This window comes from Syngnathus scovelli, chromosome 5 (assembly GCF_024217435.2).
Source record: "Syngnathus scovelli strain Florida chromosome 5, RoL_Ssco_1.2, whole genome shotgun sequence".
NCBI lineage: Eukaryota > Metazoa > Chordata > Actinopteri > Syngnathiformes > Syngnathidae > Syngnathus > Syngnathus scovelli.
Genome location: NC_090851.1, coordinates 19,637,250 through 19,657,092, shown reverse-complemented (window position 1 = coordinate 19,657,092; position 19,843 = coordinate 19,637,250). Strand labels below are relative to the sequence as shown.

General features: G+C 41.5%; 1 protein-coding gene across 8 annotated transcripts in view; it reads left to right on the top strand.

The window, feature by feature from the left end:
• Nucleotides 1-19,843, top strand: part of LOC125969391 (teneurin-3) — a 519,170-nt gene that overhangs the window by 100,300 nt on the left and 399,027 nt on the right. For all 8 annotated transcript variants that reach the window (XR_007481537.2, XM_049721351.2, XM_068650689.1 and 5 more), the window contains exon 5: nt 11,886-12,170. Coding sequence is in view for 7 of the 8 variants with exons in the window: in XM_049721351.2 (XP_049577308.1) it covers nt 11,886-12,170 (285 nt within the window). In the remaining variant the exon portion in view is untranslated. The remainder of the gene's footprint in view (nt 1-11,885; nt 12,171-19,843) is intronic.

Genomic DNA, 19,843 nt, shown 5'->3' with positions numbered 1-19,843 from the left:
GGACGAGGAATTTGATCGATGGATTTAATGGAATTAAAGTGCACGGATGGTTTGATAATATTATTGGCTTGTATTATAGTTATTTAAAATATAGTTTATCTATCGTTATATGAGCCTGTGGAATATTTTGAAGCGCAAGCGCCCTCAGCCGTGCGCACCCATTGTTGACAAAGAACGATCGATGGATTTAATGAATTGGAGTGACACCGATGGTTTTATAAACATGTTATTCATGTAATAGTTGTCCTTAATCACTCTATATGTTACGTCAGGCCCGTTCTCAGCTCTTTGTTTGTGTTTGTCACGTTAGCATACCTATCGTTTAACCTGTTGTTGCTATTTAATGAATTGGAGTGACACCGATGGTTTTATAAACATGTTATTCATGTAATAGTTGTCCTTAATCACTCTATATGTTACGTCAGGCCCGTTCTCAGCTCTTTGTTTGAGTTTGTCACGTTAGCATACCTATTGTTTAGCCTGTTGTTGCTATTTAATGAATTGGAGTGACACTGATGGATTTATAAACATGTTATTCATGCAATAGTTGTCCTTAATCACTCTATATGTTACGTCAGGCCCGTTCTTAGCTCTTTGTTTGTGTTTGTCACGTTAGCATACCTATCGTTTAGCCTGTTGTTGCTATCGTTTAGCCTGTTGTTGCTCGTTCATGACTGTTTTTGGTGTGGGATTTTGTCGAATAAATTGCCCCCAAAATGCGACTTATACTCCGGAGCGACTTATATATGTTTTATTTCACTTTTTGGGGCATTTTATGGCTGGTGCGACTTATACTCCGGAGCGACTTATAGTCCGGAAAATACGGTACAAGTTTCTACACGAAATAAAATATATCAAATAACTATAACATAAATAGTTCACCGCCTCACGGCCCCAAGAACCGGTGTGGACTTCCAGGCGTGTGGCAGCGTGGACTTCCATCCCCGGAGGTAGCACTTCCAGCCACGGAGGTGGAAGAGAGCTCCATAGAATAGGACCGGGCGTGTGTAAAAGCCATGTCCGAGCCCCATCCACCGTCCCCGGACAGCCACGCGGCCGAGCGCCGGCCCCCGACTTCCATCCACGGAGGTGAAAGAGAGCTCCGTAGAGTAGGACTGGGCGTGCGTAAAAGCCATAATAGTTTTTCAGACCTTCTGTGTCACTCCAAATCATTAAATCCTTGAAACTCTTCGTCCTCTGTGTCACTTACAAACAAAGCCGCTAATGATGCCGGTAGTACGTGGGGCCCTTCGTCATCTTCATCATCCCGTGATCGAATCCTTTGTCCTTTATGTAAACAACCGCTGCGCCGCTGACGTCACTTGCAGTTCAAACTACAGTAATCCCTTGCAACATCGCGGTTCGTTTATCGCGGTTTCACTTTTTTTTTTTTTTTTAGAAAATTTGTGAAAAAAAATCACATATAAGTCGCTCCTCTGTATAAGTCGCCCCCCCACCCAAACTATAAAAAAAACACGATTTATAATCCGAAAAATACGGTACGTTGAGTTCAGCAGTATGACAGAATTTAACACATTATGCAATAGTAAGTATCTCGCCAAGTAAATGTAAAAAAAAAAAGGGGGAGGGCAAAATAACAGATTGTAATAAAATATGCCAACCGTCAGAGTTGCTCTCCAGCACCAATTAATACAGCATCATTTTGGGGAAATTCTTATCTGCTTTTTTTCACAGTTTGTCTAATTGGAGCTCATTTAAAATTAATCCAACTTTTAATTGGAGAGCAGCACTCTTCATCTTCAGCTGTGACATTAATTACAGAAAGCTTTTATAATTCCCCTTTCATTTGCTGATTAAAGATGAAAAGGGGCATTTGCCCCTTTTCATTTATTTTTCAATGGACTGATATGCATGTAATCTAAACCTGATTTACTGTTTGAAAAATAAAGTAGCTCAATTTCACCTCCATACTTAAATACCCCATCTCAAATGTATTACTATCATCCAAAGTGAAGGCATTTGTTGCCGCTATTGTTCATTAGAATTTACCTTCTCCCTGAAAACTGAAACCAATAAGGGACATGGAGCATGGCGGGAAATGGCCAAAAGCAGCTTCATTTATGTTGTACTGTGTTGTTTGTCCATTTTGCTGCCAACGGTGTGTCTTCATCATGATGTTCAACCACCAGACGGCCTATTTCGGTAAACACCACCACCATGTTCAAATCTAGACAAGCCTCCAAGTCATCCGACTCTGACTCATTCCTGGGTGCAGATGGCAGGGAGAATGGTGGAGGGGACATGTCTTGTGCTTAGAATTTCTCAGTGCAAAAATGCTCCTAGGTTTTTTTTCCCCAAGAAAATCTTTATTTGTACATTGGTCAAAATAAATCAATACGCCCACCTTCCAAAGTAAGCTTTTAGGTGTACACATTTGAAGTCTGTTACATTTGTGAAATATTCTTGCAGTATTTCTGTATGCCATAAAATATTGAGTGTTAAAATAATTTTTTTAACAAATTTGTTTGAGGCATGCTCATGTTGGGCACTATGAGCCCTATTTTGGTAGACTGGCACCCTTGCATTTGATGCAAAAACAAACGGGAATACATTTTCGTTGCTGGGACGAGTCTAGTAATGGGCTGGAAATTCGTTGAGTTGACTTCGCGCTACATAAAAAGGGTTGCATCGTAATTTTCATGTCGGGGTAGGTCCAGTTTAGTGTTTTTGTGATTTTGGCTGACCATGATACGCCTTGTTGCGTTTTGTTCAAGATGTCCGTCATTGAGCAAAGAAAACAAAGATGTGGAGTAATAGTTGGTTCTTTATTTGCAAGATCTTGGGTTGCTTCACGGCAGTCACTACAAGTGCACTTCACCAGATGAGAACAACGTCAAACTCCAGATCAGAAGGTTTTAAACTGTCTGCAAGCAGGAATACGTAAGGGGAGGGGAAAAGAAGGAAAAACATATCCTCATAAGAATAAGTCTTGTTATCTACTGAATATTTTGTATCAATGTGTCATGACGTTAATGAGCTCTGCCTTATGTGTAATAGAAAAGTTACCAAGCTGTGTGTGCCGTGTCTGTGCTCTGATGGAGCAACTATGTTTGTGTGAATTAATATAAAATTAATATAAAACATTTAAACATTGCTGTTGCTCCCTTTTCAGTCCCCCTATTGACTTCGACAGAGGTCAACCAAAAGACAAGGACAAACTAACTAAGTGCGTCATGAACACGGGAATGTTAGATCATCTGATAGGTCAATTTTATGTCGGGGTTGGGGGAATAGTGGCGGCTGTAAGCATGAGAGTATCAATGTCCGTCCGTGCAAGTGTCATTAGAATGTGTGGCAGAAATTTGTATCAGCTCGACGGATTCGAGCCATATCAGTGGAAACATGATAGAGAGAGCAAGAGCACAAATACCTAACATTAAGAGAGTAAATGAGGGAGGACAGGGTGGGGGTTGCAAATTTTTATTTTATTCATTTATTGTTTTACTGAAGGCATGGACACGAAGTAAAGCCGTGTCTAAGGGCTTTACCTCACTGTAGTTCCATAAATACGTAGGCTATATTGCGTACTTTGACCTTGAGCAAATGTTTTTTTGCAGAAATTGGGGTGTCTTGCACTTTCTGCCATGTCTAGACTTTCTATGCAAATAAGGTGCGCCATATTTAAAGCGATGGGAAGAAGCTACATGACTAAATGACTGTGCTGACACTCACATGGGGCAGACAGCCTTCGTCTACCTGTGCCCAGTGTTAGAGATTTGCTCACTCCAACTTATTTTGCAAGAACCACACGGGAGACAAGCAAGTCCTTTTAGACACCTGCAGGTGGAGAGTCCATTCGTCGCTGTGTGTGCAGCGATGATCGAATGGAGGTCTGAACTCTCCACCCTGCAAGGGCATATTTATTAAGAGAAACAGAGTGGGGGTTGAGAGTTGACAGGTTTGGTGAACCCCCGGCCTCTGGTAACATCAGAGCAGGGGGTGTTTTACGATGTTGTGGGAAACAGAACAACTTTGATTGCTTCCTTTGCAGCTGGTCACTCAAGCAGAGGAAGCAACCACTTCGTTTTACTGCATTGTGAGAGCAAGACAAGATTGGTTAATCATTATAGTCTACATTCCAACATAATCCTACGATAAAGATAACCTGGAAAACCCTAACATCTCGCTCCTGTTTTATCATATGATTATGTCACCCCAAACCACAAAGACAAGTAAGAAAAAACATATATATATATATATATATATATATATATATATATATATATATATACATACATATATATATATATATATATATATATATATATATATATATATATATATATATATATATATATATAATGAAGAAAGAAGAATAGTAAAAATAAAGACAACAAACAATGATAGCAACACTTTCCAGTGAAGATGAGGCATCACCTTAACACCCCAGATCAAACTTATTGTGTAAGCGAAAAACCCGCTGGCCAGATGTTATTAGCCGGAAAATTCTTACACGGCCCCTCTGCCTTAGGCGGCCAGAATGCTATCAATAAAAAACAAAAACAAAAACACAGAAACAGTACATCATTGTATCCATCACTTGCGAAGCATATTTGATGGTCAAATCAACAAGTTTCCGTAAAACATGCTCAACAGAACAGCATCTACGCAATCCACGTCTCATTATCATTATCACATCTGTAACGTCTAAGAAGTTGTATATGTGCTCGTGTTTTCGTCAGCTGATGATGTTCTAGTCTGTAGGTGTGTTCTGTCACACACACTGGCGCACACACTCGTGTCCAGTTGGCAGGCAGCATCGGACAACTCTGGTGACCACAAAACCACGATCCGTTCTGAACAGGCACGTGCACTCACAGGATGCAGGTGAGGCAGTGCTTCTGAACTTCTGGATGAAGTAGGTCCTGTCCGATGGTGCAGCCATGTCGGTAGTAGAGCCCTTACACCTTGAAAACGGCTCTCTCATCCTGGCACACAGCGGTGATGTCCAAAGCTCCCATCCAGTTTCCTCCTGGAGAGCAGTCGTCGTTAATGCATTTGTGGGTCCTGCAACCTTGGATGCAACATGTGTAGTCAGCAAGACTTGGAATGGTCCCTCCCGTCGTGGCTGGCCCAGTTCCTTCTTTTGATGACCTCGATGTAGACCCAGTCTCCTGGATTGATGGGGTTGTCGACCTGTGAGGAGGAAAGATCAGGCGGCAGTAAATTTGTCTTTGACACAGTTTGAGCATCCTGATCATATAATCTGCCAAGGACTGCTCTTCATCTGTTGCTTGCAACTCTCGTAGTCAATTGTAGTGTTTGCGGGAAGAGTTTGAATACTTCCTAATGATTCCCTTTAACCAAAGACTATTTATGACAGTGGCGTTCCCATTTATTGCCTCCTGGTGTAAAAGAGATTGTCTTACCCATGCCTTCTTTCTCCTCACACGCTCGCACCTACACAGGGTGTGCACACACACACACACACACACACACACACACACACACACACACACACACACACACACACACACACACACACACACATCCGCACGCACGCATACACAAAACGGCATACAAAGTTCAGACGAACGACAACAGACTGTCACAATTTTACAGAGATTACGCACAAACACAGAACACACAGACAAAGGGATTCTAATCCATCTCTCATGTAGCTTCTTTTGATAGAATCTCCTATTGGTAACTGTATAGCAGACGTTTTAGCATATAATTCCATACTCTGCTCTCTCACTTCTACTTTTTCATGTCGGTGCAGTCGTAGGTGGCCCCTATTGCAGTCATTGTCTTGTTAACTGTCGCCTTGTGACTCCTATGCATGATTGTGTGAATGTCAAAAATTGAACGTACCTAACTTTCTGACCATCCAACCTCCACTGTGGTACAAAAAACCTTACTATTGTATTGAGTAGGTACATTAAGCAACCTAGCTTCCTCCTGACTGCCAAATGTCCTGCTCTAAAATGTATATAACTCGACCTCTACGTCTTAAGCTTGATGAGCCAAAATATAAGATCTTGCTCTTGTTTCCTACCGTTTTAGCCTATTTGTTTTATCCAAATCCGTTCAATCTCTGATTCTAATGCTTTTCTCTGTAGCCCTACGTATTTTTCAAATTTTTATTTATTTATTTATCAAATATCCTCAGTTCTGTCAAACTCAGTGCACAATGAACCTCCCTTCCACTTTGAACCAAGCTTCACCAAATTTGGTAACGCCGTAGCAAGGAGTGCGATTTGGTTGTCGGACACTCCAAGTCCATATCTTTTTGCCGCACTTCACCCTCTCAAGTTGGTGTTCTTTTGTTGTTGCTTCAGAGCGACCCCATCCATCACTCATGAATGAGTCCCTTGTTCAAATGAGTCAATTTTCATCATTGTGAGTTCCTCCGCTTTTCACTGTCTTTTCCGTCCCCGAGGATGTTGTATTTCCTCCGGAGTGTACTTGTCCCCCTCCAAGCACAACAGCAGTCTTTTCTTGTCCTTCGCCAAAGGTCAAAGGTGCTTCAGAGCCAGGCACCATTTTGTGGTTGTTCAAGGCTGCAGGCGAAGTCTCGGATTTGGTTTCAGGGACCCTGACATTGAGAATGACAGGCTGGGACATCAAACTTGTAAGACTATCTCCAAATGTAGCTGCTTCCATCAATTTGCTGGTAACGTTTGTTTACCAAACTTCAAATTCTTCTAATAACAGCGGTCTCGTTTTTATATCGTAATTCCTGCAACTCATCCTATTTTTGAGCTACATTTTATCTATAGTTCCAATTTAATCGGACAGTATGTTGTCTTCAGTATCATTATTGAAAATCAACTCATCGAGGTCTGCGTTCCACATCAAGCCCTGATCTGTATGTCTTGACCTCTCACATGTTATTGTCATGCTTGCTCAAAAATGTGACTTAGAGTATGGTGCTGTGAATTCTCAATCTCCCCAATGAAATTGGATCCCACCTCGTAGTTCTTATCGTTCTCATGTTCCTGTTAGCCTGCAATTGTCCAAATCAAAAATGTTTTCTTTTAACTGTCTTTCTTTTGAACCTCTAAATCTCTCGTGTTGCTAACCTATCTACACCAGAACAAAAAATTTACCACAGTATAACACCAAATGTATTCGAAAATTCATTGTCATAAAGTGTTGTATTATTACTATCTTCCACTATCTGTCCTACTCACTCACTCCTTTTGAGGCTTGGCAACGCCCATGCCTCACACCTTGACTAACTTTTTGGGAGAATGCGTTCTTTACTACATACGATTCCATCATCAATTAATTTGACTTTCTTTCCAAAACGCTTCTCAATTTCCCAGTTCACACATCTTCTGCATGTGTTACTGGTTCTCCAGTTAATTATCAATCCAAAAGCTACGTGTTTCTTTCTAACATTCAACCTGCTCAAAATCACTCTTTCATCAAAGTCGCTCTACTAATTTTCCATAGTAGTCGCCAACAACTTCGACCATTCAACCTTTCATTCAGGCAATCATTCATCAATGCTCATCATATGTATCTCACACAGTCTCCAAAAAGGATTCTTCCTATCACATTGGTCCCAATTCATCCAAGCTCACCACACAACATTCATATATCATTTTCAACTCAGGTTTCCTGGTAGAACAATCCACCAATTCAAAAAAACTTAACTGAGACAAAACACTGGCAAATTAATCCGATTTTTTTTTTTTTTAAATTTGAAGAACTCAATCTCTCAGATTTAGCTTGCATTTAGAATTTTGTATAATCTTATAACACAACCAATCAATTATTCCTATTAAATGTAGCATTGCAAAATCTTAAATTCACAATTTAGCTTCTTCCAATTCCTGAAAGCATGTTCTGTCATTTTTTTTTTTTTTGTTAGTTTTTTCCTTCGAATTTCTCATGTGGGCTCGACATTTAACATGCACTAGTGTGGATTAGTTTCTGCTCGCAAACAGATTTCTCTCTTTTTCCTCTCATTTTTATCTTTCAAAATCATTTCTGTTCTGCGGTGCAAATTGGATAGACCACAGTCTAGCGAAAAAAAATTTATACTAAAACTTTAGCCAATGTTCATCATTTTAACATATACGCACACACATGCACAGCTCTCGCACGCAAAAGGTAGTTCCCAGCACCAATGATTCGTCACAGGCTGGCCATTTCCTGTGGTCGATCATGAGCTGGTCCCTCCCATGCACACGAGGACAGCACATTCTAATTTTATTTATTTATCTTCTAGAAGCAAGTTGCATTTCTTTACCACTTGATTTGCATATTTTAACTTTAATGTAACACAATTTGAGCTCTAGTCATTTGTAATTTGGGCATACAAACAGCATTGTCATTCTTGTTGTATGGACAGGACTTCTAATAATCTAAAAAAAAATTCTAATAATCTGACAATGACATGTTTTGCTGTCATATGGGCATCTATTCTTTCTTTCTCTGTATGAGCATAAGCAGTCAAAGAGGAGGAAGCTTGTCATGCTAAAAATTTGGCTTTTCCTCTGCTCCTTTCTCCGCCCTTTGATTGGTATTGTTTTGCAAAACGACACTCTCGTGCAAAGTGTCCTCGTCTCCCACAGTTCCAACAGTTGTCTGAATCTGATGGGGGTTTTGATTTGAATGGTGGCTTGCGACGTTGTTGGTATATAACTCTTCCTCTGCCCCTTTGGGAACTTTGGTAGAAGATCGTCCACCAAGTGTTTCCTCGCCCAATTGCCTAAGTCAGGGGGGAAACCAGTGAGGAGCGCAATTTTAAGATGTTGCTGATAAGCACTCTCATCTGCATCATTGAATGGGATGACACTATGCACCCAGAATTCTTTTTCATTTTCAAATCTCAATTGAATGGCGGCCTCATCACTTTTCAACTTTCTATCTTTTGTCTTTTGGATTTGTTCTCTTCTTTCTTGTGAAGCTTTCAACCACATTTTAGCACAATCCAATTCTCTCTCTCTTCTTTTCTTTTTCAGTCCATTTTTCTTTCTATCCACACTCTCTTCTAAAACATCAACTACTATCTTCCACACTTCAACTCTCAACTTCCCTTCTACTCCATACTTTTTCTTCCACTTCGGCATATATTGCATACAATTAAGAAATCTACTCGCCATGTACTTCCCATCTCCGTCAAGAGGTAGAGATTTACCGTTTTTATTTCCCATCTTAATTCTAGTTGTTTTAGGTTTTACATCTCTTTGTCTCAAAAATATTATTATTATTATTATTACTATTTATTTCTTTGAGGATCCTCAATGCAGGTTTAAATTGACCTTTCAACAAATTACTAGCCTGTTTTATTGCCGTGGATCAACGCTAGAACTGCTATTTAGTCAATTTGTCCTACCAGTCACACTCTCAATCACACAAACTCCAGCGCTTTTTTTTTTCAGGCCTATCCAGGGATGGGTGTAAAACCCTCCCAAACAGCTTTGGAAAAACGGACAAAAGAAAAAATCTACGCCCTTCTTCAATTAAGAAAAAGAAGCTCTGTTTTTCTTAGCCCGTTTCTTCCACTGGGACTTGAACCCAAGCTATTCTTTGGCTTGGAAAAACATACAAAGAAAAATCTACGCCCTTCTTTGATTAACAAAAAAGAAGCTCCGTGTTTCTTAGCACGTTCCTTCCACTGGGACTCTAACCCAAGCCAGATCCCTCAGCTCGGAAGAACAGACAAAGAAGAGTCTACGCACCTCTTCGATGAACAAAAAAGAAGCTCTGCTTTTCTTAGCCTGTTCATTCCACTGGGACTTGAACCCAAGCTGGCTCCCGTGCACCTCTACGTGTTACGCGTTTAACAACACAACACAACTTCAGGCCTTTAACTTACTTGTCCCCTGGTTCGTTGCACTGCCGGGTCCCGTCAATCCACCTCTGTCAGACGAAGGCAGACCTAAGATGCTGGCCCAGCGAAGAATTCTCTTCCCAGGACTTTCTTCTCCAGGTCCTCCTAATGGACGCTGGCTTGTCGACAATGCAGCACGTCCTCCTTCGTCAGCCAGATAGCGGGTATGAGGGATCCCGGGTTTCGGCACCAAAATGTTAGAGATTTGCTCACTACAACTTATTTTGCAAGAACCACACGGGAGACAAGCAAGTCCTTTTAGACACCTGCAGGTGGAGAGTCCATTCGTCGCTGTGTGTGCAGCGATGATCGAATGGAGGTCTGAACTCTCCACCCTACAAGGGCATATTTATTAAGAGAAACAGAGTGGGGGTTGAGAGTTGACAGGTTTGGTGAACCCCCGGCCTCTGGTAACATCAGAGCAGGGGGTGTTTTACGATGTTGTGGGAAACAGAACAACTTTGATTGCTTCCTCTGCAGCTGGTCACTCAAGCAGAGGAAGCAACCACTTCATTTTACTGCATTGTGAGAGCAAGACAAGATTGGTTAATCATTATAGTCTACATTCCAACATAATCCTACGATAAAGATAACCTGGAAAACCCTAACACCCAGCAGCATTGGTCTCCAAATTTATCAAAACCTTGTCAGGCCCCACCCCTTTTGCGCCACACTGCACTAGGCTTGCGCCCTGACTGAAAATAGGGCACTATATATTCTTTAGTTTCTAAATATCTATTACAAAACATTTCATTCAATGGTATGCATTTTAAATTGGTCATAATTCATAGTGTTTATGTGAATGAATTGTTATAAGTACTTGATAATAACCAAGTTGTTGTTATTAAACAGTTGTTGTCATAGTGTATAGTTTCAAAAATTCCATCAGTGACATCATCACATTGTTATGTGTAATGTGACTCCATCCCCCACCACCCTCAAAGAGCCATTGTTCTTTGGGTCAGGCCGCAGTTGTAAATAATAACTTGTTCTTAATTGTTTGCCTGTGTAAATAAAGGTTAAATAAAAATAAAAATAAATTATGATATTAGTCTTGGCCTGACCTCAGAGAAAATTAATGCACAACGTGACAGTTTTTAATGCCTTCAGTATCATATTTACAATGACCTTTTACATTTTACATCTAATAGCAGCAGTTGAAACTTGGTATTTTGCTTGTATTTCACTTTATGGTTTTATTCAGTTTCACAGAAAAAATATTTGCCCAGCGATTGGCTGGTGACCAGTTTGCCAATTGCCCAAAGACTGCTGGGACAGGCTTCGGCATGCCCACAACCCTTTCGAGAATGAAGTGGTTCAGAGGATAAATGAATGAATGAATAGTTAATATAACAAGATGAATAACTTGAACTTATTCATACTAAATTCATACTTTAATCACAAAAGTTCCATATTTTCAAATATAAAAAGTTGGCATGCTTATTTTCTTGTCGTTTAATATGTTTCCCGGGTTTCATTTGCATGAAGTGAATAGCCATCCATCCCTTTTCTATTGGGCCTGCCTTTATTGGGGTCCATTAATAAGCAGCAGCCTATCCCTGCAGCCGCGCCCAGATGATTTTGTATCGGAGACAGGGTGCAGTCTGAACTCACCCCCAATCAATTGCAGGGCTCAGACAAACACTAATCAGTCACAATAACACCAATGGACAATTTGTATTCTTCTGATTCAGATTTTTTGGGATAAAAAAGCAGATGCATTAACCACTCTCTACAGTGCTGCCGTCAAGTCGATGTTATTATCTACCATATTTTCCCGACTATACGCCGCTACGTTTTGCACAAACTTTGAACCCTGCGGTTTATAGTCCAGTGTTGCTTATTTATGGACTTTTCATGATTTTTATGATATTGTATGATTTGAGCATATTATCTTATACATGGAAATTAAACATTAAAACACCTGCGGCTTATAGTTCAGTGCAGCTTGTATATATAACAGGATTTTCCCCTAATTTTAGCTGTATAATCAGGTGCGGCTTATAGTCCAGAAATCACAGTATATTGCCTCAAACGGTTCAAGAAACATTGAAACAGCCTAACTATATTACAGGTCATCATTTTAGTCTCCGTCAACTGGGCATCTGCGATCCACCATCACGCCAAGGCCTAGCATTCTGCTCTGAGATGTGCCTCCCCCACGGTGGTTTCTCTGTTGCTACAGCCCAGGACCAAGATGTGGACAGTCAAGCTATGATGTCACCTGAGAGAGCTATGGGGCTGTGGGACCGCGGGGGTTTGGGAAAGTCATCTCAGAGTTCCTGTTTATCCAGCCGCTCCAACTCAGTGCTGACTCTTACCGATACCGAACACGAGAACAAGTCCGACAGTGAGAACGGTAGGACAGAATTTTTGTCTTCTCTCCTATGTCTTTTGCTCTTGTTATGACCCTGTCCTGCATTGTTCCATAAACGATATGTTCTATGACATTCCATGGTGCTGAAACCAAATTTCATCATAAAATGATAGTGTGATGAATCACAAAGCTAAAGTATTTCCTTAATTTTTGAAAAAATATACAGTAGACGCGGTATAGAGTGGCTAAGGTACTAGTTGTAATTCCTCAACCTGAAGGTTTGGATTTGCTACTGAAACCCCACCTGTAAGTCCCTGCTTGTGATGCAGTGTCATTGGTATGTGAATGAACAATGACTGGGCGAAAGAGATGTGAGATGTACAGTATAAGCATTTTCAGTATCTTGACTGCTGTACAATTGGCATCATGTGCAAGTGTCCAATAACTTCACTTTTTTAAAAGTGAGGCTAACAAAACAGAGTATGGTTATAGTCTGTATAATGCTTGGCTTACAGGTATGTGGTTACCTCTGTGTGTCTGTGGTTACATTCATTATCCTCAAAGCATGTTTGTCAAACAGGTGTGATTTTCATAATTAATTACGGAAAAAAAAATTCTCAGTGACATTAATGTATACACATTCACAAACAGAGCGTACACTGTATTTTCAGTAAGACATACTAACACTCCTGAGTGAGTCTTCATTAAGAGACGATGTGATAATTAACACTGAGTTAAAGTGCTGAGTCGCTGCATTTCCTATATTAAATTTGATAATGTTTTTATTAGATGACATTATGTTGTGTATGTCAGAGCTCTAGTGAATACACTTCCCCTCTAAAAGTGAGTAGTCGTCAAGTTTTCAATGGCTAATTGACACTTAAAGATGCAGCTGTTTAGTTTTGAGTGGGTGTTTGGTGTGCAGCTCATTTTATTAAACCTGTGCTATCTCTCATTTCCATGTTTGATTAAATAGCGGAAATGCCAACGCATGGTCACTTATGGGATCGCTTCTATCCAAAAGCATATACTGTTTGCTTCTTATGATAGTGCTTGCTGCATCATTCTCAGGGCGGTGAAGTCTGCTGACAACTTATTGTTGCAGAAGTTTAATGGTAACTTCCTCTGACAGTAGTTTAAAGTAATGGTATTGCTAAAGAATGATGTAAGAAAAAAGATGTAAGAAAACATCACGATGGCACCCTCAGCTATAGCCTTACTCGCTGTTTTTTTATTTGGTTGTTTTACATTTAAGTCCTAGAAGTGCTCCATCCATCTTCTATACCGCTTGTCCCCACGGGGGTTGCGGGCGTCCTGGAGCCTATCCCAGCAGTCATCGGGCAGTAGGCGGGAGACACCCTGAACTGGTTGCCAGCCAATCACAGTGCACACAGAAACGAACAACCATTTGCACTTGCACTCACACCTAGGGACAATTTGGAGTGCTCAATCGGCTACCAAGCATGTTTTTGGTATGTGGTATTCTTGGCATGTGGAAGGAAACCAGAGTGCCCCGAGAAAATCCACACGGGCACGGGGAGAACATGCAAACTCCACACAGGGAGGGCCGGTGGAATCGAACCCGCACCCTTCTAACTGTGAGGCAGACGTGCTAACCAGTGCAACACCGAGCCAAAGTGCTTTTCATGCAAATATTTACTGTAATGATGACATGACTTGGGTAGACTAAGTAAAGTCTAGGGTAGAAATTTGGCTTTCCTCGCAACTGTGAGAAATGAACACTTTCATAAACCAATCCCTATGCAAAGAGATGGACTGGGTAATACAGTAGATTTTATATAGCAGTTATACTGTTGGATTTTGTCCACAATTTAGGGAGCGCGTTATCTGCGCCTCACGGCAAAAGCCATTGTCAATTACCTGTCATCCAATTTAGTCACTGCATGTTCGTTTGATTTCCTCAGATTTAGGAAAATGCTAAGACACTGAAGCAGAAATTAGACTTACACAGGTTGGTTGAGTTCAATCACAATTCTTGTTCAGACAGCTCTGTTTTCAGGAAAGTACAATACAGCGCTGGGCCCTTCAAGAGCGGGAAGTCTCCATTCAGAAAAGGCAACGTCCAAGGTTCTCTGGTTAGTTTATATCAGCTGCACATGCCAGTGTGGGCCGAGTTTGATGGGTGATGAGTCTTTGGGGTGGGGCAAGTTCGCCATGGGAGTGGGTGCTGGTTATGGGCGATTCGGTGTGTGGGGGGGCTGTTGTCTTCCATCCCGTCTTTCGGCCTTGGCGATCACCTTTGGCCGAGTCCTTGGCTGGCTCCCTCTGGCACCTGCTGGTTTTATCTCCACGTGACCTTCCTGTGAACATTCTTCTCCAATCTTGGACATACACTGTCATACCTCATTCTTTCAATTTTGTCATTTTGTACGAAATTATGTTAGCTTTTGGCTGTGACATCATTAATCTATTGCTGTTCTTCTGATACATCATGTCTTTGCTTATTCTTAGTTTAATCATGCTTCCAACCGTATCTTTTCTTTGTTAGGCAAAATATTTCCCTCTGTGCAGAGAGCGTTCAGTCGTAATCAAAAACTGGCGTCTAGCATTAGTCAAAACATAAGATACAATCAACTACTAAACGGTCAAGACGACTCTGGCCGTGTCCATGATTTAGAGAAAAAACATCAGGCATGCATTACACAGTTCCTTAAGGGTCATTAAGCTATTTAGGCAATATATCAAAAGTCATTTGTTCTTTCAAAGTGCTCAGAAATATATATCAGATCATAAAGTTATAAAAACCTTTCTCATCACCACTTATAAAAATGGCTAGTTCTGTCTTCTTTATTGATTTGGTGTGTAGGTATAATTATATGCTTAAAATGTTTCTTTTATTTATTTAATATGTGAATATACTTGTCTGCTTATGTACATACTTTATTCAGTGAGGTTTGAGCATATCTGTTTTTGTAGCAAGGCAGGACTTTTTGTATTTCGACCTCATTCCTTCACTACCATATAGCAGTTCATTTTCTGTGAACTCTCTCTCTCTCTCTCTCTCTCTCTCTCTCTCTCTCTCTCTCTCTCTCTCTCTCTGTCTCAAACTTTTTCAAGTCCATCAAGTCGAGTTAATGTGTTGCTTTTGGTCTTTCATAGGAAAAAGTAACTGACTAGTAGAAGTGGTTATGCTTGTTTAATAAGACGCACGCACACACACACACACACACACACACGCACACACACACACACACACACACACACACACACACACACACACACACACACACACACACACACACACTCAGAATCCATGGTGCCAGTCATATTCAATAGCAATCTGGTGCTGACCACAGAAATCAATAACTAACACACTCACTTCCTTGAGGGATTAACTTTGGTGCCACAAACATGTTGATTTCTTTCTTTTAATGATATCAAGACAATTATCTGAGCAAAAAAATCACCGTTATCAGTAACAGTAAAACAACTGTAACCCCCCCCCCACCCCCCACCCCCCCGTCGACTGACTCGTCCAACCGCACATGTTGTGTACAAATTGTCGTCTGTCCACCCACAACCGCACATGTTGTGTACAAATTGTCGTCCGTCCCCACCGTCGACTGACTCGTCCTACTGCACGTGTCGTCAAACAAACGTTCGAACTTCTGACTTCGGACTGACGCCCCCCTACCGCCCCCTTCAACTTCTGACTTCGGACTGCCTCCCCTTCGTCCTCACCGCCCCCCTACCGCCCCCTTCGTCCTCACCGCCCCCCAGATCTTTCCACCGCCCCCAGGGGGGGCGGTACCGCCCACTTTGGGAACCACAGCTCTAAAGCTATACAAACCTACCACAGTGAATGGCCAACCGGCAAATTATAGTTTAAAAGACAATTTTCAATTATAAAAGCTTAATTAGCACTCCTATCGCGAGATACACATAACTAAGATACTCCATTGACAGGAGCAACAAGTTCTCCCCTCCTCCGTCCTTTACTTCCATCTACTTCCATCTACTCCTTCTATCGTCAAGCCCTCTCATTTCTCAGAATCCATTTAGAAAGAATCCATTACCAGAAGTGCAGCGAGAGAGCAAACAAACAAGTGAGCTTGACAACAAGAATGAAGTGGCCTAGTAGTAGAGTGTCCGCCCTGAGACTGGAAGGTTGTGGGTTCAAACCCCAGCCGGGTCATACCAAAGACTATAAAAATGGGACCCATTGCCTCCCTGCTTGGCACTCAGCATTAAGGGTTGGAATTGGGGGGTTAGATCACCAAATGATTTCCGAGCGCGGCACCGCTGCTGCTCACTACTCCCCTCTCCCCCAGGGGATGGATCAAAATCACATGGGGATGGGTTAAATGCAGAGGACAAATTTCACCACAGCCAGATGTGTGTGTGACGATGATCATTGGGACTTTAACTTTAACTTTTAAAAGAAAACCATAATAAATTTTACAGTGACAATCAAGTCCTTCAATTAATACATCGCAAGCTATTGAAACATTAATGGTGGATTCCAATGTTATTTGTTTGCATAGTTTTGTTTTGAAATTGAGAAGATGCTCCTTGGCTTGTGAGAAATATCAATTGTGCTCAGTTGTGATGTGATTTTCTCTACACCAATGAGAGATGGACAATTTTGTATAGTGTAGTGCAAGCATACACTTTTTACAGAAACATAGGTCTAATTTAAATTTTTTTTCCATTCACATGAACTACAGTGTTCTATTTTTCTAGTGATGTGTTCTCGTGTGTGAGTTAGGGATAGTGACATTTTCAAGCCGAGAATTTATATCGAATATCAAGCATATCAAGTTCAGGTCGGGTTTCATGTCACATGATAATGGGAGAAGTATTGATGAACTGTTATGTAAGAACTTCCATCACACAAACCAACACCATAACATTTGTCTCAACTTATTACTCCACCTTGTAAAGACACATTGTGAATCTGTATTAGTATATGTATAGCGCTCTCTTGCTCTCACACACATGCATACACACACAAACAATCATTATTGTGTGGTGCAGTGTAATGACTGGATCAATAGCTCTACTGTTCTTACAGGATCATTTGGCCTCTGAAGCAAGTGCACTGACAGCCACTACATCATTAGGACATTACCACCCTCCCTCTCTTATGGTGCCACCCCCTGCCACTTTCCCCACTTCTTATTCATTTGTTGTACAGTGGGAGATGCGTTCCAGAACCACCCGCAATAAACGAAGATCTGCAAAGTAGAAACGGTGTATGTATTATTTAGAAATTTAAACACCATTGTAATGAAATTTGAAACGCGTGGTGCTTCTTGTTTGCTGCTCAAGGGCATGGGTATTGCAAGTTAATTTGAGGCGTGGTTTACCTTGTCTGTTGGTCCTAGAGGACATGGGTGTATTTCAAGTCAATTGGGGAGTGTTTTTTGTTTTTTAACCTTCAGAAATAACACACTGCACTAACCTGGGGAACATCATGCATAGCGAAACCTAAGTGAGTTATGGTTGCGCATTAATCTCCTGTTGCATTGTGGTCCTTTACATAATATTAAGGCTTTGTAAACCCTCTCCAAAACAAACACATAATATGTATTGTCACGTGTCCCGACTCTTCCGACACCGGTTGATGCTGTTCCCTCGTGCGTGGCCGGTTGCCGGACTCCTGCGCCTCCTGCGCTTGTCTTCAGTTACGTCTGCTGTGACGCACAATGCTCAGAGGCACGCCCCGCGCTATCAGCACTCATTGTCGCTGTCCAAATTCCTTCTGCATGCCAGTGCATTTTTCTTTTATGTGCAACTTTTTCACATCTCCGTTCCTCTCTCGCTCTGCTAGCCGGCTGACGCAACCTCCGCGCTAGACCTCGTGGTCGCGCGTCGCCAATGTGGAACTGCGCGCGCTGATTAGTGTCTGGGAATGAGTGGAGCAGGGCGACTAAATGCAGCTTGGACCAGGGTTTATTGAAGGGAACGGGGGTAGGTGAACAAAGACATAAGTGGGAAAGAGGCTCACGGACAGCGGGCAGGAAACAAAATTCGGCTTGGACCAGGAACAGATTCGGGACAGGTTCTGACCATGAGCCTCCACACGAGACCGAGGGGAAATAGACGAGCAGTACAGGAACAACAGGAACACAGACGGGAATTAACAGGAGACACCGACAGGGAGAAATACACGGGCAGGGTTCAAATACAAGAAGGAACAGGTGACAGTCATTACGGTGATGAAAGGGGTGTGGCTGAGGAAGTTGCCGGCTGAGCGAGCGCCCTGTGGCACGGACGTGACAGTTAGCACTGATCGCTGTGTTACCCGCTGATTAGGGTGTGTATATAGATGTCGTGCTATTTAAATAAAATATACTGTGTATTGTGTTTTAAGTTTGTTTTCTTTACAAACTGCAGTCTACATTTTGGTGTTGTTGAGAGTCATTATTAGTTGTAATACTTGTTTTGTCTGACCAAGAGAACAAAATCTATATTTTGCTGATAGGACTTTACCGAAAGGTAGTTACTTCTCTAGTGACTAATAACACTTAATCACTCATCATCAGCCGGAGGGAGTTGTGCAGCAACTTCATTCATCAGCAATTACAGTGGTACAAGGGTATATCAAGTGTACTCATCCAACAGAGATAATTAAATACACTGCTAAGGGACTTGAAAAGTAAGGTTGTTGATCTAAAGGGGCAATGTGTGTGTGTGTGTGTGTGTGCAATGTGTGTGTGTGTGTGTGTGTGTGTGTGTGTGTGTGTGTGTGTGTGTGTGTGTGTGTGTGCGTGCGTGCGTGTGCGCGTGCGTGCTTGTGTGTGTGTGTGCATGCGCACGCGCGAGCGTGAGTGCGCGTTCGTGCGTGTGTGTGGGTGTAATAAACGTTCTGTTTTTGTGGATATTGTGTGATTAGGCAAATGTTTAACCATTTGCTGTACTTTGACCATCATGAAACCTGGAATTGTTTTACACAATTTGGCTTATGGGTGTTTGATTTTTTTTTTCTGCCTCTCTCTTCCTTTCTCACAAACACACACACTCATGCTGGTCTTCTCTAAGGTGTTGGGAAAGTGATATTCTGGCTGACCTCAGCATATGGCTAATTTTGCTTTTTTTTTTTCATTTCTTGTTTGAATACAAACCCACAAGTTCTCACATTGCCTTTCCTGTCCTTGGCAGACATTTCTAGTGTCATATTGCCTCCACTAAATGTGATTATGACACACAACCAAAAGCTCTTTAGCCGCATGCGAGAGCATGAGTGTATGTCTGTGTGTGTCTGTATGCACATGCATGCACGCATGTGAATGCATGTGTAAATTGGTCCGTGGAAAACATTTATACTTGTAACTCATAACACCTCGACTAAAGAAATATACTCAAAACAGTGTGTGGCCTGTAAATTGCTCAATAAGGAGTCAAACCAACAATCTTCCATTTGTCATATCTACCACCGAGGTCAGGCAGCCTGTTATGTTTGCCTGCTGAGTGGGTTGTGTGTTTGTCATACTTTTTACTTTAGAAAAAAAAAGTACACAGATTTCAGAAAAATAATCGAATGTTTGAATTCCCTGAGACTCCCTGGCTACCCACCTAGTCTCCAGAAGTTGTAGATACGTCTCTGCAACTAGCAGAGAAAACCCAAACTGGATAAAGGACTACATATGGGTCGCTGTTCCCAATCAAACATTGTATAGAATCGTCAATATCAGTTCTGGTGAATTGTTTCTCCAAATGTATAATGTGTTTTTAGTTGCCAGATATCTTTC